This window comes from Rhinatrema bivittatum, chromosome 2, assembly GCF_901001135.1.
Source record: "Rhinatrema bivittatum chromosome 2, aRhiBiv1.1, whole genome shotgun sequence".
NCBI lineage: Eukaryota > Metazoa > Chordata > Amphibia > Gymnophiona > Rhinatrematidae > Rhinatrema > Rhinatrema bivittatum.
In genome coordinates this window covers 32163535-32189581 of record NC_042616.1, presented here as the reverse complement: position 1 = coordinate 32189581, position 26047 = coordinate 32163535, and the positions used below count along the sequence as shown (strand labels likewise).

The window sequence follows — 26047 nt, the reverse complement described above, 5'->3', positions numbered from 1 at the left end:
GTTTAATTTGGCCTATGCACGATTATGGTGTCTTTAACGATAAATTTAAAGCCGATATGCTGAGCAGTGGTTTTACTTTATTTTATCTTTTGTATTGTTGCAACTGTGTATGTTGCTATTGTAAATCACCTAGAGTATTGTACAATTGGCAAGTCATAAATTTGAATAAACTGTAAGAGTGCACATGTAGCCCACATTGGTTATTACCTCCCCCCACGCAGAGAAGTGCACCGGCTTACCTCATGTTCTGTTAATGCTGGAAATTTTTACTCCTGGTCAGAGGTGGAGTAAAGTTTCTGTTGCTAGTGTTAATGTTGTTCTGATTGGGAGTTGTGGTACTGGGGAGCTGCAGTCCAGATGTATGCTCAGAAAAGGTGATTTGTGTGGATACATTTTCCCTTCCTCTCCCTCTCTCCATTAAACATTATTAAAATGCCCCTATGGAGCTGCTCTCTCCCTCCCTCCTCATAGTTCCAGGCTCTCCTTCCCTCCCGGGGCAGATATTCAGAATTACGCCCTCCCCCTGCCGCCTTTGATTTACTATTGGCTGCTCAAGCTCAGAGCTTTTTCCTTTGCAAGAAAGACCCAGCTCTTCCTCCCTCTGGCAGGACCCGCACAGCATCCCCTGCTCTCTCTTATCCTACACTTTGCCCTCATACCGTTTCTCTTCCCCTCCATCCAATCCACTCTGCACCCTCCTCTCTCTTCCCAACTCCTTCCCCTGCTGTCTTTCCCACTCTACCTCTTACACTCCTATCTCTCTCCCCGATCCTTACACTTCATATCAAATTTTTTTCTTTACCCAACTTACTTGCCCTGCATTCCTTTTTCTCTACCCCACCAACTCCATTTCCTGCATCTTCCTCTTTCCCCCTTTACATTCCTTGTCTAGCTGCATCCCTCCTCTCACCCCACCCTTGCCCTACAGCATTCCTCTCTACCCTCCATCCCTTGTCCTTCAGCTTCTCCCTCTCCTCACCTTTGCCCCCAGCAGCAGCTCCTTCTCTCCCCCACCCCCTGTCTCCCACTCATCTACTCAGCAACAAAAGCCCCATTTCCCCCAGAGGTCTCTGTCCCGCAGCAGCAGCAGGTTCTCCACAACCCTGTGTCCAGGAGCAGGAGTCCCCGCTCTCTTTGCCTCCAACCTCCCACCCAGCATCAGTCCCTTCTTTTGCTTCCTCCCCCTTCAACACCTGCCCAGCGGCAACTGTCTCCCTTTTACTGCTCTCTCCTCAGGCTGCAGTGCTGTAGCTTTCTCTACAGCAGCACCAGCTGCAGAAACTTAAAATAAAATTAGGACAGGGCCTGTGAGCCACCCCGAGGCAGCTCTGACCCTTCTCCCACACAAGCTTATTCAATGAAGTAGCCTGAAACCCAGAGTGCCAGGGAGACCCCCAGGACAGGTTTGGGAAGCACCTCCCTAGGTCATTAAGCCTCGTGTCTCTCCCCTTTAATTTTCTGGTCCAACTCAATAATCATTATATCCCCACCACAATCCTTCACAGAACAATCCTGTAAAATCATAAAATTGGACATCATAGTTTTAAATATTAAAACTTATTTTACATGTGTTTGTGTGTGGTATATATACATGTATATATAGACACCATCAATATTATAATCAAAAGAATATACACAATTTTATATTTTTTTAATATTCCATATTCAAAAAAGTTTTCAATCTTTTTATTACACAGTCTCCAAACATTGGTTATCAATTATATGCAAAATATAAAAATGTCAGAATATTTAACAAATAGTTAAAACCATTCCTACCATCCACCTCTATACTGCCCTTCACTGCTCGCTTACCATTGCATAAAACATTCATAAGAATCAACTAGGCCATAATCACAGTACACTTGTTAAAAAAAAAAAAGTATGCCTCTTTAGTCTCTTTCTAAATACAATGTCTTCTATTCTTTGTGCCACTTATTAAATTAGATGTGTTTGGAGCTCTCGGCTCCATCCCAGCTTACTCAGTTAACATATTCTCGGCTCAGTCCCTACAAAGGCCTCTGTTTCGCTGGATATCGACTTCATCAGGGGAATGTGTTTATCGCCGAAATAACAGATTTTTGCGCTTCTTCTCAAAAAGATGCTCAATCTGATAGCTTTCCAGCAAAGTGTTGAATTCCTATGCCATTTACCACGAAACTTCATGGATGTATTTAGGGCCATTGATCACGGAGAATACTGGAAAGTAATTATATTACTAATGTACATGTTTGTTCCTTTCAGCTACTTAAAAAATATGCCAGTAAATCAGAAGGTTTTATCCAAACCTGTGAAGGAGTTGTTCGTTAGCTTTACTAATCCTTTCACGAACTTATCATCAAATCTTGACTCACACTGACGAAAATTTTTTGAGGTATGTACAACTGCTCACTTGTACTCGTGAGATCTTTAAACTGCTTCCTACATTGGAAAGGAAGCTCACAATCGCCAGACGTTTTGAATTCAAAGTGGCATCTTCAGTTACAACTGGAAGCTGTATGTTCTTGTACCTTACTTTAGTTTGTATAAATTTTATATGTATTTGTCAAAGAGCAGATGAACACCCAATGTGAGTATATCACGTAATTTGTATAAGCTTTATGTGTATTTGTCAATGAACAGACAGACACCCCTTCTAACTTGAAGAAGCTCCTTCAATGGGGTCCGGCGTGCTCCCTAGCCCCAGTCCCTGTTGGCACCATTTTTCAAAATGCTGCTGACCTGACCTTGCCCCGTCATGTGACAATTTTAAAGCTCTTAATTTCTCTTTCCCTTTAAAACCCCAGGGAATGTGATATAAAGACTAACCAAAAATAAAAAATGCTTTTTTCCCCGTTCCAAACAACGCAGCACAGAGAGCTATTAACAATAAGCCAAAAGATCAGCTCGGGAGTTGTGATCAATAAGAAAGTTCACTGCGAAACTCTAGATGGGATAGACCAGGTTATATTTAGTACCCACAGTAAGTTAATAAACTATCAGGCAGGAAGGAAGGCTTTAACAGTAGAAATAAAGATTCTAAAATGCACACTAGCAAGCCGATGTCATATCGTGCGCTGAGGTCTAATGAGCTCTTTGACACGCGTTTTGGATGTACTAGGCTAAGACCTGATGCAATAAAGGGAGAAGCACATAGAAAACGTGCGTCCAAAGCAGCGCGAAGCTATTTGCGCTCATCACATGTAAATGCATGTCGATGAGGCTATTAGCTACTAAACCCCCGATGCGCATGTTTTAACAAGAAAAACTTAACGCCAGCCCCAGATACTAAGTAGGAGGAATCACAGGAAGCAGCATGAAAAAAAAAAATGTTGCCGGTGGTCAGGCTAGGAAAACTGATTCCCATTAATTGAGCGTCTGTTTTCCTAACAGCCACTTCTCCTGGGCATCCGATGCCAGGGACGCACAATTTATCTCAACTGCATCCTTTTTAACACGATCCCTCATTTAAATAATGCATCGCGTGCCCAGGAGAGGTGGCTGGGCAAGTGTTAGGAGAGCGGGCGCTCAATCACGAGGGCCTGTTTTACGTGATCTGATATTGCATCGGCATGAAAGACAGCGAGGAAAATTATATAAACACATTGAAACAAATCACTTAGCAGATCACAGTTCTGTATACTTTTGAAGCAGGCTGCACACAAGGGGGGGGGGTCGATGGAATAAGCTGTGCTAAAGCTGCCACAGGTTTTTGCATGCGTTTTTTTCCCTGCACTAGCCTTGTGCCTGTGTGTTCAGGCGCGGGAAAATATGTGCACAGAAATCTGCTTAAAAACCCCGTAGCTGGTTTTGCATGAGTGCCTGCATATTGCATGCAAAGGAGGCAATTAATTATTCACGGGCCACGGAGGGAGCTGCGCATCGGTTAGTGCGGGGTTTTTTTGTTTTTTTTTTAATCGCCCGGTTCAGGGCAGGAGTTAAGTTAATGCTCGCATCTGGAGGCCGGTTTACGCCATTGCTGGCTTCGGTGTGGTTGTGTGTCTGTGTGGTTCTGGGGTAATCCTGGGTTACCTTCACTTTTTCTGGCCGCTATGGTACATTTTGCGGGTCAACTGAAGAAATCTCTGCTGCATTTCCTGTGCCTACCGGCATCCGCCGGTACAGCTGCCACATGATCAGGGATGGAAGGTGACGGGGTTAGATGTTGTTCTACCCACCTTCAGTCCCACTAACTTCTTTACTGTGAAGGGAAAGGCTTCTCCCCCCCCCCCCCCACCCTCACCGTGAGTCACTCACGGGTCACCACGTTAGTGCGGGTTTCAGCGCAGTTTATTTCACTGGGGCCAGGGCTGCGTGTATTTGCGCAGATTTTCTGCAAGCAACTCATTTGCATGCCTGCCCTCTATTACATCCCGCAGAGGTGCCTGCCTTTGCTGCACACACCAAAAAAAAGATAAGCGCAAACAACTAGCGCCAACTTCACCACGGGTCTTCGTACATCAGCCCCAAGGTGAGCCTTGAGCTGGTTATGACTGGTTTTACTTTTTATCCCCCCCTTTTCTAGTACCTTCGGTTCACTGGCTCCTCCCCTATAGAGGCAGGTGTGTGTGTACAATGGATTAGATAGGACAGGTAAATGCAGTCTTGGAACCCAAAAGCAGATTCACCAAACTAAGTTAGCTCTTAGAATAAAGAGCAGCCCTTATGTATTTCTTATTGGAAATAGGAAAATTAGGACTTACCTGATAATTTTCATTCCTGTAGTACCAAGGATCAGTCCAGACTGCTGGGTTATGCCTCCCGTCCAGCAGATGGAGTCAGAGAGAAACTGAAAAGGCACCACTGATATACCCTGGTGCGCCCCCTGCGATCCTCCAGTATAATCCATAACAAAGCAGTATGAAATTAGAAAACAATGGCAAATTCTGTGACTAGCTCAATATAAAGATGAAACGTATATGAACATGTGGAAAAAACGAGGAAACCATGAAAACAAGCAAGTGCCCGTAAAAAACGGAACCCGAAAAACACGAAAAAACAACAGTTGCGGGACTCTACACTCTTCACTGAAATGGGCGGGCGTCTGGACTGATCCTTGGTACTACAGGAATGAAAATTATCAGGTAAGTCCTAATTTTCCTTTCCCTGTACGTACCAGGATCAGTCCAGACTGCTGGGAAGTACCCAAGCTGCCCTAAACGGGGTGGGACCCTGACAGTCCCGCACGAAGCACACCACTGCCGAATGAGTCCACCGTCGGAGCGCGCACGTCCAAACGGTAATGTCTCGCAAAGGTGTGCAATGTCTTCCAAGTAGCCGCTCGGCAAATTTCCTGCGAGGAAATAAACCCACTCTCTGCCCACGACGCCGCCTGGGAGCGCAGAGAATGAGCCTTAAGACCCTCCGGAACGGCGCGACCTTGGGAAATGTAAGTAGACACAATCGCCTCTTTCAACCAGCGTGCGATCGTAGTTTTTGAAGCTTTATTTCCCTTCTTTGGACCACCCCACAAGACAAACAGATGATCAGACAACCGAAAGGGGTTGGTAACGTCCAGGTACCGCAAGAACGTCCTTCGAACATCCAACTTGCGAAGTTCCGGTTGCCGCGACGCCTCAGCCCCGTCCACCGCAAATGCCGGTAGGTCCACCATCTGGTTGACGTGAAAGGCGGAAACTACCTTAGGCAAAAACGAAGGAACGGTACGTAGAGAAACCCCCGAATTAGAAATACGGAGAAAAGGTTCCCTACAAGACAACGCCTGAAGTTCCGAGATTCGGCGAGCTGAACAAATAGCGACGAGAAAAACAGTTTTGAGAGTGAGATCCTTGAGAGTAGCCCTTCATAGAGGCTCAAACGGAGAAGTACAAAGACCCCGGAGAACCAAATTTAAACTCCAAGAAGGACAGATAGGTCGCACCGGGGGTCGCAAATGTTTAACTCCCTTTAAAAATCGTGCAACGTCCGGATGCATGGCAATGGAAATTCCGTCAAGTTTACCGCGGTAACAGCCTAAGGCCGCTACCTGCACACGCAGAGAATTATAGGATAAACCCTTCTTTAGACCCTCTTGCAAAAAAGTCAGAATATGAGACACCGTAGCCTTCCGCGACGGCACTTCCAGACCCTGACACCAGGAGTCAAAAACCTTCCATACTCTGACATAAGCAACCGAGGTAGAGGGCTTACGAGCCTGCAGAAGAGTAGTAATGACCGACTCGGAATATCCTTTCCTTCTCAATTGCCGCCTCTCATAAGCCAAGCCGTTAGACAAAAGCGATCGGCCTGGTCGAAAAATACTGGACCCTGCCGAAGGAGTCGAGGCAGATGACCGAGCCGCAAGGGGCCGTCCACCGCTAGATTGATGAGGTCGGCGAACCACGGCCTCCTCGGCCACTCCGGAGCTACGAGAATGACGGGTCCCGTGTGGGATTCTATGCGACGCAATATTTTCCCCACCAACGGCCACGGTGGAAACACATACAGAAGAACGTGCGCAGGCCAGGGAAGAGCTAGCGCGTCTACGCCCTCCGACCCGTGTTCCCTTCTGCGACTGAAGAAGCGAGCTGCCTTGGCATTCAAACGAGTTGCCATGAGGTCCAACCGGGGAGTTCCCCACCGGCGACAGATGAGTCTGAGTGCCTCGGGAGATAGTTCCCACTCTCCCGGGTCTAGTCGTTGCCGGCTGAGATAGTCTGCTTGAACGTTGTCGACTCCTGCGATGTGGGACGCCGCAATCCGAGACAGGTGCTGCTCTGCCCACACCATCAACTGGCTGGCTTCGGTTGCTACCGGTAGACTCCGTGTACCGCCTTGCCGATTTATATACGCTACCGTGGTTGCGTTGTCGGACAGAACCCGAACTGCTCTGTCCCGAATCAAAGGCAGAAAGTGCTGTAATGCTAGGCGAACCGCCCTTGTTTCCAAACGATTGATCGACCACTTGGTCTGAGGAGGCGTCCAACGTCCCTGAGCGGACTGAGACTGACAGACTGCTCCCCAGCCCGTCAGACTGGCATCGGTCGTGACAATGATCCATTGAGGCGGATCCAAATCGGTGCCTTGGAGCAAGTGGACCGGATCCAACCACCATTGTAGACTGGTCCTCGCTGGGGGTAAGAGTGGCAAAGGTATCTGAAACTCTTCCGATTTGGGGTCCCAACGAGACAGAAGCGCCCTCTGTAGCGGCTGCATATGCGCAAATGACCACGGAACCAAATCCAGTGTGGATGCCATATATCCAAGAACCTGTAAGTAATCCCATACCACAGGCAGGGGAAGGGCGAGGAGATGGCGAACGTGCGCCATCAGACGCTCCATCCTTGCCTGTGGGAGAGAAACCTTTCCCACTTTCGTATCGAACGAGGTGCCCAGAAATTCCAAATTCTGGGAGGGGATCAGATGGCTCTTGGTGTAATTGACCACCCACCCCAAGGAGTGGAGCCGGTGAAGGACTGCCTGAATCGCATCTTCGCAGAGACGTCGCGATTTTGCTCGGATGAGCCAATCGTCCAAATACGGGTGTACCAACACTCCGTCTCTCTGAAGACTCGCCGCCACCACCACCATTACCTTGGTGAACACCCTCGGAGCTGTCGCCAGACCGAACGGAAGAGCACAAAACTGGAAGTGAGATCCCAGGACCATAAAGCGCAGAAATCTTTGATGGAACTCTTGTATCCCTATGTGCAAGTAAGCCTCCGTGAGATCTAAGGAAGCCAAATACTCGCCTTTGTGTACCACCGCTATGACCGAGCGCAGGGTCTCCATCCGAAACCGCGGTATGCGCAACGCCCTGTTGACTCGCTTGAGATCCAGAATCGGCCGAAATGTGCCCTCCTTCTTGGGAATGATGAAATAGATGGAATAACGGCCCGTGCGTTGCTCGGCGGGCGGCACAGGCACTATTGCACCCAGCGCCTGCAATCGCTCCAGGGTCTGAGCAATTCGCTGTTGCTTTACCTGAGAACCGCTGGGAGAGATAAGGAACAAATCGCGCAGGGGCCTTGCAAAATCTAGGGCATAGCCGTGAGATATAATGTCGAGGACCCATTGGTCTGAGGTAATTGTGGCCCATTCCTCCCGAAAGTAAGAGAGTCGTCCTCCTACCTCCGGGACGGAGGAATGGACCGGCGTCCCTTCATTGAGCCGCCTTAGAGGTGGCGAAGGTATGAGACGCCCCTGCGCGTGCCGGCCTTCTACCACGAAAGGAAGGAGTCCATGACTGGGAACGCGGAGACGGCTGTCGGGTAGCAAAAGAGGACCCCCTTCCCGAGCGAAAACGGCGTTGCCCGCGAAACCGTCTGCGGAAGGTACCCGAAGGGCGAAAAAATCTAGGCTTGTCCTCTGGCAACTTAAACACTTTATTCTCCCCCAAAGATCGGATAAGGTCTTCTAACTCGGTGCCAAATAACAACTTGCCCCGAAAGGGAAAGGAACCGAGTTGGGCCTTGGAGGAAGAGTCCGCCGCCCAATGACGCAGCCAGAGTAACCTCCGTGCCGACACAGCCGAAGACATAGACCGGGCCGAAGTGCGGAGGAGGTCATAAAAGGCATCCGCGGCGTAAGCCACCGCGGATTCTATACGGTTTGCTTGCTCTGCTTCATCCGGAGGCAGATCTTGAGATGTCAACATCTGTTGTACCCAACGAAGGGTAGCCCTTTGTACCATGCAGCTGCAAACGGCCGCCCGTACTCCCAAAGCCGAAACCTCAAAGATGCGCTTAAGCAACGTCTCCAGCTTCCGATCCTGAAGATCCTTAAGGGCCGTACCCCCTGTTACGGGAATGGTGGTATGTTTAGCCATGGCAGTGACCGCCGAATCCACCCTTGGCACCCTAAGGAGCTCCAAGGAATCCGCAGGGAGAGGGTAAAGCTTATCCATAGCGCGGCTGACCCTAAGAGTTGCCTCCGGATTATCCCATTCCCGGGATACAAGCTGAAACAGTTTATTATGAAAAGGAAAGGCATGCGCAGGCGTGCGGAGCCCGTCTAATTCAAAATCCCCTGGCTGGGAATTGGAGTCAACCTGGGGTACTGGAATCTTTAGTTCCCGAAGAACATGGGCAATCAAGGGATCCAGTTCTTCCTTATGAAATAAGCGGAGTATCTGAGGATCATCCCCCTCAACCGGGTCCGTACCCCCTACATCCATATCAGGATCCGGCGTGGACGGATCCTGTGAAAGGGGGGCCGGAGCTACATGCTGAGGTTTTGGAGGGGGAGCCGAAGGAGCTGGAGCAGCCTGCTGCGGAGGTTGAGGAGGAGCCGGGGCTGCATCCCCCAAGCCAAAGAGACCAGTAGAAAGTCTCCCCCGTTTATCTGGGGCAGGAGTACCCTGCTCCCATTCCGCTTCGGCCTCCATATAAGCCTTGTGGAGCAAAAGTACAAATTGTGAGGAAAAGGGATGAGGCCTCTTCAAAGAACCTCCTTTTGCTCCCACAGGTGGCAAATTAACAGGCCCTGGTAACCCGCGGGGGCTAAGATCCGGTGGGGACAGGGGGGGGGGGGAGTCATCCCCTTCTTCCGACGAAACCGCATCGCGATCCGAGTCATTTAAAATGGCCGCCGAATTTTCTAAAATGGCCGCCGCCCCCGGTATTGGCAGCGCGGACTGCCGAGATTTGGCCGACGCTGGCCATGCCCCACGCCGCGGGGAAGGGAAGCTCCCGGCCGCGGCTGACCCCCGCGAGGAACCCTCACCCCCGGGAAGGCACCGGGAGCAAAGGCCCTCGCGGGAGAGCCGACGGCCCGGCTCCCCACATGCCGTACAAACAGTGCCTCGGGGCATGGTTTGTTTTTTTTTTTTTAACACCAAAAAACGGCGCGAAAAACGGCGCGAGTAAGGGCTGGATGACAAGCCACCCCTTCCGGAGACCACAGTGAGGAACGCAGGCAGTGGACACAATTACCTCGTTTTTAAAATTTTTTTTTTTTTTTTTTTTTTTAATAGCGCTGCCACCGGCAGCTAAAGTACCTCACAGACAAGTGGCTGGTGGAGCCTGCAGGGGGTGTAGCACACCCGACTAAACTTTCTTCTCAGAGGAATGAAACTTCTCAGGAGGCGGATAGGGAGAGTGACCGGCCCACCGATTAATCCTCCCCTCCTCTCACTGGGTAAGACTGAAAAAAAACCCCGGGAAAAGGCTGTAGGGCAGTGCCCTGCCTGGCCTGCTATGGCTCCACTTATTATTACCAAATTAGGTACAAATCACTAATTGATCTAGTCACAGGATTTCTCCTCTATATTAAGTCAAACCTGATAGGGAAATCCCTTCACAATTCAATTTACAGGAGATCAGGACCGCAAGGTTATGCTCTCTCATCTGCTGGAGTCAGAGATATACTGGAGGATCGCAGGGGGCGCACCAGGGTATATCAGTGGTGCCTTTTCAGTTTCTCTCTGACTCCATCTGCTGGACGGGAGGCATAACCCAGCAGTCTGGACTGATCCTGGTACGTACAGGGAACACAGATTCTACAGGCAAGCAAAGGAAAGAAAAAGGTTAACTAATTCCAATAGGTAAAGAAATAAAAAATACAGTCAGACTTAACCAGGCTATGAGCACCAGCTTTTAAAAAAAGGGAAGATTAAAAAAGCCAAACAAGCAAAAGCGTATTCCAAAAAAAAAAAAAAAAGGTGGCACAGAGAGCTATTGATAAAAATAAATAAATAAAAGCAAATATAAAAAAAAAGGTGTTGAGTTGAGGTGTGTTAGGGGCATTCCAGGGCAGGACCAAAATTTACACAAATTTGTAAATCCATATTTTAAATCCGGCGGCTGCAGCACAAGTCGGGCTGATGGCCGTGCCATGTTTACTTCTGCTCTTGATGAGGTGTAAGTCTGCATGAATCTCTGATTAAGCCTAAAATGACTGGGTGAGGGGTCTGGATCAACTGGGGGGGGGGGGGGGGAGTACAGGCTGAAGAACCAGAGGGGGTCTGGATGGCCCCGAGATGGACTGGGCAAACTGGTGGACTAATTGGAAAAACTGGGAATGACCTCCTCATGAGCGTATTTCTAAATCTGCTTACATTGAAGCCGACAAAGTCCTAATGAAGATACATTTGCTCAAGTAACCGTTTAAAATCAGAAGCACACACACGTGCGGCTGACGTATGTAACTGCAGGCACGATTTAAAATTACAGTGCTCGCATGCCCATATGCACGTGTATTGGCACCCATGCGTGCTCATTTTAAAGTTACCGTCTAAGAGAGGAAAATATATTAAACTATTATGCAGGAGGGAAGGATTTAACAGCAGAAATTAAAAACAAAAAACAAAAATTCTGAAGGGCACACTAAGAGGAAAATATATAAATATATTTAAGGGAGGAACGTGGAGTATCGCCAGCAGAGCTTTCTCCTCATGCTCTGCTGAACCCGCTTGACGTCATCTGCTGGGCCCTGGCAATCCTGAAAATCTAGCAAGTGGCGGCGAGCCACACCCAAGGGGATGCACCCCCCCGGGAGAAATTTGCCCGCTGCCACACTTAATGTCATCGTTTGGATAAGGGAAGAAAGAGGAAGGGCTATCTCAGCCCAGCCGTCCATCTTCAGCGAGCCAGCCCATGACCGAGACTCTCTCCTCATCAGGTACGCTGGGGCCTGTAGAACCTGGAGCACATAAGCTCCGGTTCAACAGGAAACAGCCGTTTCCCTCAGCCCCGCTGGGGCATCTCCTCCTCCACTGGCTTCAAATCCAGCTACCAGAGGTGCCTTCAGTGGAGGAGTTGGGGCCAAATACTTCCTCTCCACTCCTCCCCGAAGACAGGATGATTCTACATAATCATGAAAGGACTTGAACAAGTTAATGTAAATCTGTTATTTACTCTCTCAGATAATAAAAGAACTAGGGGGCACACCCTGAAAGTTAGCAAGTAGCTCATTTAAAACAAATCTAAGAAAATTCTTTTTCACTCCATGCATAGTGAAGCTCTGGACTTCATTGCCAGAGTTGTGGTTTCAGCAGTTAGTGTAACTGGGTTTAAAAAAGGTTTGGATAAGTTGCTAGAGGAAAAATCCATAAATTGCTTTTATGGTAATTATTAAGAAATAGTAGCTTGTGATTTATCTAATTTTTAGGTACTTGCCAGGTTCTTATGGCCTGGATTGGCCACTGTTGGAAACAGGATGCTGGGCTTGATGGACCCTTGGTCTGACCCAGTATGGCAAATCTTATGTTCTTATGTACATTTCAGAGCATTAAATATGTTTTCACAGATCTTATACAATTGGAAGCTTTCCTACAGGGGAGGTTGGGTACAGATGGTATCAGAGAGATAGCACCGTAGATTCCTAGGCAAGCTCTTAAAATTAATTCTGGTCTTTAGTTTTGTCTATTTCCTATTATTCTCCCCCTTATTGTGAACTAACGTTGGAAATATTCTATTTATGATGATTTGATAATATTTCTTTGTTTTATGCCCATTTATCTTCTTAAAGAAAAATTTCTTGTATTATTTTGAAATTAATAAAGAGAAAGTTAAAAAAACCCCAAATATTTAAACAAATCACTTGCAGATTGGAGTGCTGAATGCTCACTGCGATTTGTTGATGCTGTTATGTATGCTAGAAGGCCTATAAAAACAGATCTATATGTATAATGTATGTCTATAAGGCCCACACTGTCTTTAGCTTTCTCAGCATACACAGATTCTTATAGCTTACTTGATGGACATGGAAAAGTTTTCTTGTTTTTACATCCAACTTTATTGGGCCAGTCTACTATTCCAAAAGTATAGAAGAGTGGGAAATTGCAAGCCGATTGATAGCTTGCATCCTATTTCATGTTATTAAGGTGCTTCTACAAATCAATTTCAGTCTCCTAGATTATTCTTTATTGGTCTTTTCTCTCAGCAACCTGTGCTGAACTGCTGTACCTGTATCTACCCCTAAAGGTTTATATATGCTCTCCTGCTCAAAGTTCATTTGCTCAACAGTCTTCCATCAGAGAGACGTTTTCAGTTTTTGATTCATTTTCCCTTACGGAAGGTTGCCATGGTTCATGTATCCATGTCATCTGAGAAGCTCTTCGTTACTCTGAGTTTTCTACTAAATTATTATCACAGGAGCTTCAAAGCTTCAAGTCATCCGCAAAACAGCAGGCACAATGGTCTGTGGAAGCAAAGTGAAATCTGTGGAGCAAAGAGTTAATAATAATACTCGGAGGATTGAGCGATAGGCAAAATCCGAGTGGTGAAAGGGAAATTCCTTGAAATATTCTTCGCTGGATTTTGATACTAGGAAGAACATATTGTCCATCATGAGAGGTCTAGAATGGGTAAATGTGAATCGGTTATTTACTCTTTCGGATAATAGAAGGACCAGGGGGTACTCCATGAAGTTAGCATGGGGCACATTTAAAACTAATTGGAGAAAGTTCTTTTTCACTCAACGCACAATTAAACTTTGGAATTTGTTGCCAGGGGATGTGGTTAGTGCAGTTAGTGTAGCTGTGTTTAAAAAAGGATTGGAGAAGTCCATTACCTGCTATTAATCAAGTTGACTTAGAAAATAGCCACTGCTATTACTAGCATCAGTAGCATGGGATAGACTTAGTTTTTGGGTACTTGCCAGGTTCTTATGGCCTGGATTGGCCACTGTTGGAAACAGGATGCTGGGCTTGACGGACCCTTGGTCTGACCCAGTATGGCATGTTCTTATGTTCTTAATTCAGATGGAATGCAGTCTGCCACATTCTCATGGTAAACTTGATGCACTCAGTCAGTCTGTACGTTTCAAGACAATTTATTGACCAAGAGTGTGAGATACTCTGAAAAACCTTTTTATGATCTATCCATGCTGTACTGAGGTTGTCACCTGTCTTACACCTGGGTCACGATTGCTTTATTCAGTATCAAATAGTCCTTGGTTCCATATGCATTCTTTTGTTACCTTTTATTCTGTCGCCATGATGTTATTACTTGTAATAATATATTCTATCTGCATGTACTGCCGTGAACAGCTTGTAGATTGCAGAGAAGCACATTAAACTTTTAGGGATGTTGCTTTGATCTCCCTTGGGAAGGAGAAGTGTTCTTCCTTTACCTGATTTTCATGATGAGATGTTAAGTGCTTGAGCCAGAAACTGGGTACCCCATTAGGCCAGGGACCCTAATAACCTGGGTTCCAGCTCTCTCTCATTGTTACTTCAGGCCATTCCATAGTTTAGATGTAAGCCTGGCCCTGTGTGCTGGGTAACCATTCTGCTTCTCTGTTACACTCTACAGGATGCTCATATACATTTCTCTAGAATTCTTCTGTTTCAGCTTTGTTTGGTGCTGTTTTAACTGCAGTAATGGCCTTTCCTAGTTCCCTATAGGATTCTCTATAGGAACTGCTTTGGGTTCGGTCTAAATATTTTAATTTTCTTCATATCCCTAGAGCTTGTGTGTTTCTCCTGCTACTTCAGGTTTATTATTGAAGTATGTGAAGTTAAGATCTTTTGCTACTGCATCTTGGAATTTTGAATTTTTCATGTCCTCACGACATGGAATGAGTTTATTTTTTTCCTCTAATCATTTTTTCCCCATGGAGGAGGCTGCTTCTGCTCTTGTGTCCTTACACATAGGACTCTCTCAGTAATGGTTTTTGCTGCACCATATTGTACCAGGTTTATTTCTGTGATATCAGTAGATGGTCCCTTTATGAATATTATGGCCTTGTTGATTTTATTGATCATGTTTTTCATTTGGGTGTCAGGTTTATCTTAGGCAGTTTTTCCCGCTTGTGGATCCCAGGATACAGATTTATTTCCATACAAGTCAGGAGCTCAACTTCCAGCTTCTCCATCTCCTGATCTCTCTCCTGTTTTCCCTCTTTGATCTGCTTCCTCTCCCATTTGGATCATCTTGTGCATTTTTAAATTGATTTCCCATGAAAGCTTTTACCATATTTTGGACATGTAAATAGCTTTTCTTTCAAATGAATCTTCTGGTGTGGTTTTAATTGTGACTTCTGATTAAAGCTTTTACCACAGTCTGGACATGGATATGGTTTCTCTCCTGAATGGGTCCTTTGGTGGGTCTTTAAATTTGACTTTTTATTAAAGCTTTTACCACACTGTTGACAGGTAAATGGTTTCTCTCCCATATGAATAGTCAGGTGAACTTTTATATTTGATTTCCGATTAAAGCATTTACCACAATATGGGCATGTAAATGGTTTCTCCCCTGAATGAATCCTCTGATGAACTTTTAAATATGTTTTCCGATTAAAGCTTTTTCCACAATCAGGGCACGTAAATGGTTTCTCTCCGGAATGGATCATCTGGTGTATTTTTAAATCTGATTTCAGAATAAAGCTTTTACCACAATCCAGACATGTAAATGGCTTTTCTCCCAAATGGATCTTCTGGTGTACTTTTAAATATGTTTTCTGATTAAAGCTTTTACCACAAGCGGGACATGTAAATGGTCTTTCTCCTGAATGGATCCTCTGGTGTACTTTTAATTGTGATTTGTAAGTAAAACTTTTACCACACTCCATACATAAATGTGAATTCTCTCTTTTGCAGACCCTTGATTCAGACTCTTTTCCCCAGTCTCTTCTCTCCTCTGATGCATGGATAAACTTATCTTTGTCCTTCTCTGGGAGCATCTTGTGGATTTCCTGGTTTGCAGCACATCCCGCCTGGTGTTTCTTATTTTCATGATGGATCCCATAACCTGCTGGATAAAAGAGAAAAAGTGGAGATGTTATTTCAAATCTTGGGGGCATAGGAAAGTTCTCAGGCTCCATATTCAGACCCTCAGAGCTGAATGTGCAATGTTTTACTCCAACAAAGAGTTTTCAGAAAGAAATGGAGTTTTGTTTGGACAAACCATTAAATCCAACATAGCCACTGTCATATAATTAATAGGAATGAGATAAAAATTCTTATCATATTCATTATTTATGGATGGGGTGGAACGAGTCCCCTATGAAGAAAGGCTAAAAAGAGGTTAGGACTCTTCAGCTTGGAGAAGAGATGGCTAAGGGGGGGGGAGGTATGATAGAAGCCTATAAAATAAATGAGTGGAGTGGAATGAGACCAAATTAAACTGGAGATTTCCTCAATTTCAAAAAAGTACAACTACCAGGGAACACACACTGAAGTTACTAGGCGATACATTTAAAACCAATAAGAAAAAACATTTTTTTCACTCAACGCATAATTAAGTTCTGGAATTCATTGCCAGAGGATGTGGTAAAAGCTGTTAGTGTAGCTGCATTTAAAAACGTTTTGGGCACGTTCCTAGAAGAAATGGCTATAAACCATTATTAAGGTGGAGTAACAGAAATCCACTGCTTATCCCTGGGATAAGCAACATGGAATCTAACTTCCCTTTGGGGTCCTGCCAGGTACTTGTGACCTGAATTGACCAATGTTGGAAACAGGATACTTGGCTTGAAGGACCTTTGGTCTGACCCTAGTACTGCAAGTCTTATAGTCTAACTGCATTCGGATGACTTCCTTCTTTACAAGATGATGCGTTATGTATTTTAACTGCTAGAGGCTCAGCGGTCACGGAGATATATAGGTAGGGTCTCTGAGGAAGGGCCATTCAAGGTCTTAAGGATGAAAGGGGCAGCTGCCCGGGACCTGCCCAGCAGGGGACCCATTGCAGGAGCACAAGGGGGTTCTACCTCGATACTCTTAATGGCCAGTGCCTTAATGTCAGATAGCAGAGAAGGGAAAATTGTACTTGCCTGATAATTTTCTTTCCTTGAGTCCTGCTAGACCAGCCCATTTACACTTGGGGTTTCCCTGCTCCTCAGTTGCCGGCGACAGAGGACACACCCTCTTCATAACCTCATTCTCGGCTATAAGAGGGGAGTGGCCACAGGCCCTTCCCAGTAGCCTAATGTCAAAGCAACCGGACGAGTAGCCGTTCTTACCCTTTTCCTTCCTTACATATACTCATATTAAAATGTTTTCCATCCCTTGATGATAATTCCCCTCTCTCAAGAAAGGGCAAAGGGAGAGAACGTGTTGGACTACCCTGAGCAACTCTGGCCTCTGTATTCCTGAGTTTGGCTTGGACTGGTCTAGAATTACTCAAGGAAAGAAAATCATCAGGTTAAGTACAATTTTACCTTCATTTTCACCTGCTGGTTCAGCCCATTACACCTGGGAGATACAAAAGCTTCCCCTACGCTGGGCAGAATGAAGACAGGGCTGCCTTAAAGACCCCAGACCCAAAGGCCATTTTTTTTCCCTTTCCCTGTACATCCAAGCCTATAGTGATCGGGGAAAACGAGCGCAGGGATGACCAGGTAGCCCTGGAGAAAGCGACAATGCTTCTGCCCAGGAAGATGCCCGCACGCTCGTAGAGCGTTCATGGAGCACCACTGGCGTTCCTCTAGCATGGAGTATATATGTCAAAAAGATGGCTTCCTTTTTTTTGTTTATTGAACAAAAGATGTGAACCATGGCACAATGATAACATACAGTGCCTTAAAACCATATAGATATTTCTGTAAGACATTGCCATTGACAGGCTACAAGAAAATAAAACTAATCACTCAAATGCTGAATTTCCATTATTAAAACCCCCACCCTCCCTCCTCTCAAAATCCCTGTGGTGACCGGACCTCCATACAGAGCACATGTATGTATATATGTGCCGGTGACGACGAGTACCCAAGAAGGACTTCGCCGATACAAAGCATATGGACCCCAAAAGATAGTAGTAGGTGAGAATAAATCACTCCAGGTAAACTATGTTATTCTACCATCAATCCTCCCTCCATCCCAGGGAGAGCCAAAACCAAGATAGGCCCAATCCCACCCACAGCAGCAGCCCAAATCGAACAATCAGATGGACAGCTTAGATTTCCATTGTAAGTAGGGGTGCCAGATTTCCTCAAATCTGACCACCCTGTCGTTTTGCAGAGCTGTTAATTTTCCCATATAAAATACTCTTACCAAGCCTGACACATACATCTCTTAATGAAGGAACTGTAGGCTTGTGCCACCAATAAGCAATTTCGCACCCAGCTGCCATTGCCACCTGTTGAACCCATTGCTGAAATAACACCGAAGGGTGGTCGAATATGCTGCACCCCTTTTTAAAAAAACACACCATGTCCCGATGTGCAGCTGCCTGGGCTCCCCTAATGCGGCCCCTGCAGCAGGATACGGCCACCACCTACAACTCAAAGGCTTGAGTGCTAAGCCTTTAGTCAAACCCTTCTGTAAGAAGTCAAGAATGTGCTAGATGTCTGCCTTCCATAGAGAAATTCTATTCTCCGGATCGTAAGCCTCACATAGCCTCAAACTCTAATGTAGTCGACCAGGTTGGATTCTCACGAGCTTTCAAATTGGTTGTCACGCCCTCCTGGGGTACCCCCTGCTTCGCCGCCATGCCCTTTCAAGGGAAAGGCTGAAACAAGGAGATGGGGGGGGTCTTCTATCAGAACCGGACCATGCCAGAGCAACCCCCTGATTTCTGCAACCAATATCATCACCCCTGGAGGTTTGATCTTCTCTCCTGTTTATCCTTTTGCCTGTTGGAGGCCAAGGCAGGAATATATACGAAAGCCTACCCTTCGGCCAAAAGTCAGATTAAAGCATCTGTCCCCTCCTGGATTCTGCCGCTTTTCGCTAATCGATGAACCTGTCCATCAGCAGCCAACAAGAGCCCCGACTCTGATGGTCTGGAGGTGACCTGTATGGCACGGCAGATGCTACCATGGGCTTGCTGGGCAGACCGGGTGGTCCTTTTCGGACATCACTTCTACGTTGCTATCTATAGCACTGGCTCGTGTCACCATTTAAAGCCACAGCTGGTGGCCCCCGTTGTTCCATTATCGTTTGCCACGCCTCCTGGCCGAGTTCCCCTTCTCCTGGGCTCAGCCGGTTTTTTGCTAAGCAAAGAATGCTCGAGTCTTTTCCTTTCCTACGTGAGAAGCTAACAAGCGGGCCAGGTTCTTCTCTGCCCTTTTACGAGTTCCCTTAAAATCTGCACCAGCTTATATCCACCAGAGATCAGCTTCTCTCTTCAGATCCCCCAAAAAGCTGTCCCCCCCCCCCTCCATTCAATCCCTTCTCGTTCTGATCCTGCAGGCGCAGATCCACCCGGGGGCTCCAGACGTCAGGCTCATGCCAGAGAAGTTCACGATAGAGGGGAGAGGGAGCGGTGGGAATGTTTGTGTGGTAGGATGTGCAGACACGTGGGTGTCGCCCGGCTGCTGTCAGAGCCTTGGACCTGAGGTACAGATCGCTGCTGGAACGGAGGACGTTTCTGGTGTCAGCCGGGAGGATCGCGGTGGATCCTCCTGGAGGAAAGAGGGGATTGGAGGGGTAGAATCGCTATAAACAGTCACCTGTGGCCCATTTGTCACCATTTTCTACATTTTCCCCATCACGTGATAGCCGATGCTCAGCCAAACCTCTGGAATTCAACAGAGACGACAGGTAGAAAAAACCACCAAGGAGAAAATCCTTTAAAAATAAGACAAGTCCAGCCAGCCTCCTCCTCTCCCCCCCTCCCCCCCATTCAAACAGAGAGAGGGAGGTGCCTCCAGGCTGCCCCAGGGTCCTCTCCTGTCCCTGAGCTCTCCCTCACCTTTCCAGGAGCTTTCCAGTCTTCTCCTGTCTCTTGGGTCCTGCTGCTCCCCGACCCAAGGAGCTTCCTCGCGCTCGATCTTTGATATCAGAGAAGGTTTCCCAGATGAAGGGCCTGTGCCAAGACAAAAAGCATTACATTAGGTTTCTCCTAAATTAAAGGAAACTGAACAGACATTTGCCCTGGGCCAGGCTCATTGTGAACGTGCACAGTAGTTCTACCTTCCGTCCTCCTCCATTGACACCCAATCCAGCTGGATTTTCAGGATATCCCTAAAGAATATGCATGAGCTAGATTTGCATACAACTGAAGCAATGGGCCTACAAGTCATCTCATGCCTGTTCATTAGAGAATCCTGAAAACCCCGAGCAGAAGTGTCCAGAGGGGACAGGGAGTCGCTTACCCCTTTATCAGAGCCGGCGGGCGAGGTCACAGAGGAGCATGGCCTAGTCCAGCAGCAATTCCAGCTAGCGGCACCAGGCCAGAGGTAAGGCAGTATCACTGCTTGAGCTCTCAGCCCTGGCTCAGACCAATACCATCTGATGATCACCGGTGCTCAGGGGCTGCCCCTGTGGGCATTTGTAAGAATCAGTTCCCTCGTGAGTTCCATCATCATTAGTCTGAGGACAGCTGCTTGAAGGGAGCCCGGTATCTTTCTACTTCTATCCTGTTCCACAAATGCCACGGTCCAGTCCCCATCTGGCAGGTTAAAATTCCTCTACGAACATCATCTGCTTTGTTCCCAGTTTTTGGATGCCTCTGCCCAGTTCTCTGTCCAGTTCTTCCACCGGTATCAGAGGATTATAGACTGCACCAGTACAGATGGAAGTACAAACTCCCCCTATCCAAGATAACCCAGAGGGGGAGAGTCCTTTCCTCATCCCTCTCTCCTTTCTGAGCAGGTCGTAGCCTGGCAGGGTTACATCACATTCCTGGGACTCAAACTACGTCTCTCTGACTGCATCGACATCTAAACCCGCATTTGCCAATCAGGCTTGCAGACCCTGAATTTCATTCCCCAGACTTCAAACAGCCTTCCGGAGATTTCTCCTCCTCTCTACACTCTGTACAGCCTCTCACCTCCTTCCCTCATCCACCCCATTGCTCAAGGGTAGCCTGGCCAGATCCTCACCTTTATGTTTTATTCCACTGACGTCACTTGTTCACTGGGGGCTGACAGCCCAAATCTATTAAAACTTCTCTATGCCACTCTAGTAGTTTAAATACCTGCTTGTGTGGTCTGAATCTCTCACCTAGGATCCTATTTCCTTTCATGGTTAAACATAGCCTTTTCTTATTCCAAATAGGACACCAGCCCCCAATATCTAAAATGCTCTTCTTTATGGCAGGTTTTCAGCCATGTATTGAAGTTTACTGATGTATCAGTTCTTTCACCTTGCCATGAAGAGAGTATACCTAAAAAAAAAATATGATGTTTTTGCCTTGTAAGTCTCTTCCCCTGTGTTCCTGTACTCCCCCCTATATTGCACCGATTCTGTGTGTACGTAAATAGTCATTGGTTCCCAAGCAGACTACGATACCGACTTCAGAGGGCCTTCGTTCTGCTTCTATAAAAACTATGAGTCCGTGGGCGCATGCAATAAGGTGCGGGTTCAAACTGTACGCTGAAGTTCAGCGCACGGTTTCTTAACGCAGGTCACAATCCTTTTGCAACTCCCGATGCAGTAAGCTAATGGCATGCTAACGCATCGGGAGTTTAAAGAGCTCGCAGAGCGGGACACGTGCGCGCAAGCCCGAGTTAAGATGTACGCTCACCGCAGGCTGACAGTGCATTTTAACCCGGGGCGGAGGGTGTTCCCTCAGAGGTGATTTATAAGCACAAAAAACTGCTTTTCAGCACAGAAATCGTGCTTTGTGCGCAGGAAGCACATTTATACGCGGAACACCCGCCTCGTGCGCACGAAGCACGTTTTCTGCGAATGGACCTCCCCCCGTTACAGATCCCAGCGCCGGAGGTCCAGCATCTGCCCGTAGACCGACACAAGCACTGGAAAAACCTCTCTCCACCTCCCACCAGGAGGAAAGTTTGCAGCGCTATGAAAAACCTGAGTTAATTCAGGGCCCCCTCTCTCTGCCCTGCGGGTAGATGGGGGGGTGGTGGTGGTAGTGGAAATAGTTTACAAGTTAACGCCTTCGTTCGCACGGGATTTCCACGCGGGGGTGCTAAGCAGGCCGCGCGGATTTTCTTGCATGTTTGCTTGTGCGCAGAACTCCTTGCTGCATCGGAAGTAACATTTGCGCACAGAAAAACGTGCGCACGACCGCGGGTAAACACCGTGCGCGCCTCATTACATCGGCCTACCAGTTGGCATTCCTGCTAGGCGAGGACCCCAGGAGGCATCTGAGACCTTTTTTTATTCCCTTTCGAATGTGCCCTCTTGTTAATGCCTTTGATATGAGAGTCCCACGGCAGAAGAAGGGGTTTTCCGGTTTGGGATCTTCTGGCCGTACCGTTGGGAGTTTTGTGTACAGCGAGTGGCTTTCTGCAACTCCGTTACCACTTCAGATGCCAGCGAGATTAGCAAGCAATCAGAAAGCAAGCGCTTGGACTCTCCCCACTACCCACCGGATGTTTAAGTGCAAGAGACTGGGAATACGTCAGCTAAAATGTCTTGTTACCCTATAGTGAAGGCATTCAAAACATTTCACTGTACAACCTCTAATAATGGAACAATAAAATCATCTTTACCCAGCGATGTCAGAGCTTCATAATTCTCCTGCATGGTCTCCTTGTAAAGCTCCTTCTGCCATTCTTCCAACATCTCCCACTCATCCTCAGAGAAATAGACAGCGACGTCCTCAAAGGTTACAGGGACCTGGAACAGGAAGAGGGACCCGCTCAGCACCCACTCAGCCTCAGGCACAGCAGCACAAACTCCTGACACACTGCCTCTAAAGTTTCTAAAATATTAAAAAATGATCTTTTCTGGCACATCTGGAGATAGCTCTAGGACCAGCTGGCATGTGAGTTCCATGACAGACGACAGCCGGTAGTCATAAGTGGAACCTCTTCTGAGAAGGTTGATAAGTGGAGAGCCTCAGCGACCGATTCTGGGCCAGTTCCGTTTAACACCTTTGTGAACGATACAATGGAAGGGATAAGAAGGTAAAGTTTGTCTATTTGCAGATGGTACTAGGATCTGTAACAGATCTTAGTATCTGAAGGAGCAGAGAGAATGAAAAGTGATGTAAGCAAACTCGGCAGGTGGCTGAAGGTGTGGTAGGTGGGATTTAATGCCAAGAAGTGCCTAGTCATGAATTCGGGATTCAGACTTCCAAAGGGGGGGGGGGGGGGTGAAAAACTGATCTCCACGGACTGGGAAAGGGACCTCAGAGTGATAGCGTCTGATGATCTGAAGGCAGCGAAGCAATGTGACAAGGCGGTGTCTAAGCACAGAGGGGATGCCAGGCTGCACAGAGAGAGGAATATAACCAGCAGGAGAAAGAAAGCGCTAGATGCCCTTGGTACAGGTCCTTGTTGAGGGGCCTCACCTGGCGAGTACTGTGCTCGGTTCTGGAGACCTCGTCACAAAAAGGGATAGAGACAGGATGGAAGTCCAGAGAACGGCATCCGAAAACGACGAGGGGTCTGCACCGGAAGACTTATGAGATAAGACTGAAGGATCTAAATATGTGAAGAGACAGATAGACTCTGAAATATCTAACAGGAATTAATGGTGCAAAGAATCAAACCTCTTCTGATGGAAAGGAGGCTGGAAAACTAAAGGGAGGGAGAGACTCAGCAACAGCATCAGGAAATATTTCTTCACAGGAAGGGAGGTGGCTGCAGGGAATGCCCTCCCCGAGGAGGTGAAGACAAGTACAGTCACGGAATTTAAAAAAGGTGTGGGAGAAACACAAAAGATCTCTAGAGACTAAAGGCTGGCAATGAAGAAAGAGCTTAACCTGAATAAACCTTTTTGATGTAACATTTCTGCATGGGGCGACCTGCACAGATCAACACTTACACCCTAAAAATAAAAATCAACAAAAAAAAGGAAGAACACAAAAGTTTGCCGGGCAGACGGAATGGACCCCCTTGGGTCTTTTTTCTGCCATCATCTACTCGGTTACTAGGAAATGCTGCAGGCCAGAGAGCTTCCCTGTGTTACCAGGCCCTGTGCTAGTGTGCCAGGAGGGAGAGGGGCGAGAGTGCCCGTGGGCAGTGGAAGAGGTTAAGACGAGGTGGGGGGTGGGAAAGGTGCGAGGAAGGAAAAGGAGAGAGATTGTAAGTTCTTACGTGTGCCTGTACAGTGCTGTGTACATGTAAGAGCGCTACAGCGGGGGCAATTTGCAAAGCTTTGAGGGTAAAGCATCCAAAAATTTCCATCCATAAGGCGCTAGGACTGCACGGGGTGCTCCACAGGGCATGCCATGCACTTTACCCACACCAATTTAAATCGTAAACCAGTTTTCCAATCAAATGCTGCTCAAAGCAGCATACAAGACAGGGAGAGGAAGATAACCTGCGATGGCTGCATTTTCAAATCTGCGCAGGTTCTTTGCCATGGAGAAAGGAGGCTGCAAGTGACCGCAGGTACCTTGTACTCATAGTAAGATTCCCTTTGAGAATTGGGGCAAACCCTGCAGATTAAAACTATGCCCTAAAAATGTTATATGATAGAAATAGTGGTAAAAACAAAGGCAAAGACACAAAAAGAAAAAAAAAACAGATTTAAAATTTACAAAAAAAAAAAAATTAAAGATAAGTGTGAAAAGCATAAAAGAAAAATTCCCTGTCAGCTAAAACATTTTAGCCCCAATCCAGCAGGGAATTCACACAAGAGTTCCTAAATCCTGCAAGAACCTTTCCTCCCTTTTCATAAGTGCAGGCAAAGCTCCCTGAAAAAGTTGTCTCTGCCCAGAAGTGTTTCTGCCTGCTCCCCCTCTGCCCCTCCTACCTGTGCAGGCTCTGCCTCGGCCATGCTCTCTCCCTTCTCTCGCTTTCTTCAGGCTCTGCTTCTCTCTCTCTCTCAATGGCTGAGGCTTGCAGAGAAGCTGCAGGAAATGTTCCGGGTTAGGAGGGAGGAGATGGGAGGCGGGATCTGCACAGATTAATTTACTGGATGCCCCGTGGTCTCAGGATCTCATGCAGGCGCCATCTTGGGACTGGCAAAAAAAGCTGCTGAGACTCTGGTTACAGTCACAGCTGCCAACCAACTCTATGCCAGGAGGGGGCACCCACCCATCCAGGGCAGGTTCGTCTCTCAGCTAGGAGGCGGCCGATCCTCTCTCTTACCTCCCTCCCTTATTTATTCTGTATGCTTTTTTTCTGGACTGGATCGCAAGCTCGATGGAGCACGGAGTCTCTCTTATGGGTATTCGTGCAGTGCTTTCCTTCTGGAAGAAAAGTTACCGGTACTGAGATGCAAGTGGAGGAAAAAGGTGCTGGTACTCCCTACCAGCAAGTGACCCTTGAAAAAAAAAAAAAAAAAAGCCCTGCATCGAGTAGTGCTAAGCAATGAGAAGGGGCAGTAGTAGGGAGGGTGTGGGGGGAGGGGCAGTTTAACATGCACAGTCAGAGGGGGCAGTACCCATCAGTGAAGATCTGATGTGATTTGGAAGGAGGAAAGGGACACTGTAGAAATCTCCTCTTGGGTGTCCCTTTCCTCCTTCCAAATCACATCAAATCTTCCCTGCTGTGTACTGTGCTGTTGGTACCCTCTGCTTGTGCATGTAAAACTGCCCCCCAAACCCTAGACCTCCACCAAAACCTCACCTCGAGTTACTAGTTCACCCTTCTACAGTGGTATCAATAGATGTCAAATATGTGGCTGATTTTGAAAAAATCCTCTGGGCTGATATTTTCCGTAAATCTGCCCCTGGGCGGGCTAAAAAACTTTTTTTGAAAATAAGCTGGCCTTAGAGGTTAAAAAAACACATAAAACCTTTTTTAAATATATCCGAAGCAGGAAGCCTGCAAGTCAGTTGGACCGGTAGAAGATCAAGGGGTTAAAGGAGCACTTAGGGAAGATAAGGGCATCATTTTACTTCAGTGGTTACTGAAGAGGATGTTGGGGAAATATCTGTCAACAATCAACCCAATCGTATCACTGGTAAAACTATCAACATTTACTGGTTACTGCCAAGTGTTATATGTAGGCCTCTCACTCACAGGGTCTGCATAGCATATCAGACTCCTACTTAGGTACAAGGCCACCTTACTTTAATTGTAATATTTTTGTTAGAATTTTTTAAATTTTTTTTGCACATTAAAACTGCCTCGTATCAGTTCTTCAGTAGAATTTTCATATATTATATTCCAAAGGTACGGGAGAAACAATAACTACTTATCTCGCCAATTTTGGTTAGTCACCCGACACGCGCGTGTTTCGAACCAACGGTTCTGCTTCAGGGGAATTTTTCTTCCGTATCCTGTCTCAAAGACGAACTTCTGGGTTTCCATTCCGCAAGTTTGAGGCGTCCATCTCTCTTTTCTTGGCTCGATTACCACGATTTTAAATATTGCCGCGGCTTCCTTGCCGCGGCTTCCTTGCCGCGGCAATATTTAAAATCGTGGTAATCGAGCCAAG

At 47.0% G+C, this 26047-nt stretch overlaps 2 protein-coding genes across 2 annotated transcripts in view; both read right to left on the bottom strand.

Annotated features, from left to right (window-relative positions):
• LOC115083760 (oocyte zinc finger protein XlCOF6-like) overlaps positions 1 to 24549 on the bottom strand; it is a 136015-nt gene extending 111466 nt beyond the window's left edge. Inside the window, exon 1 of the mRNA XM_029587766.1 lies at positions 24416 to 24549. Within this exon, the coding sequence (XP_029443626.1) occupies positions 24416 to 24439 (24 nt within the window). The 5' untranslated portion in view covers positions 24440 to 24549. The remainder of the gene's footprint in view (positions 1 to 24415) is intronic.
• Positions 13494 to 26047, bottom strand: part of LOC115083767 (gastrula zinc finger protein xLCGF3.1-like) — a 165364-nt gene continuing 152810 nt past the window's right edge. The window contains exons 3-4 of the mRNA XM_029587785.1: positions 19494 to 19607; positions 13494 to 15611 (exon numbers count right to left, since the gene is read on the bottom strand). Coding sequence (XP_029443645.1) covers positions 14803 to 15611; positions 19494 to 19607 — 923 coding nt within the window. The 3' untranslated portion in view covers positions 13494 to 14802. The remainder of the gene's footprint in view (positions 15612 to 19493; positions 19608 to 26047) is intronic.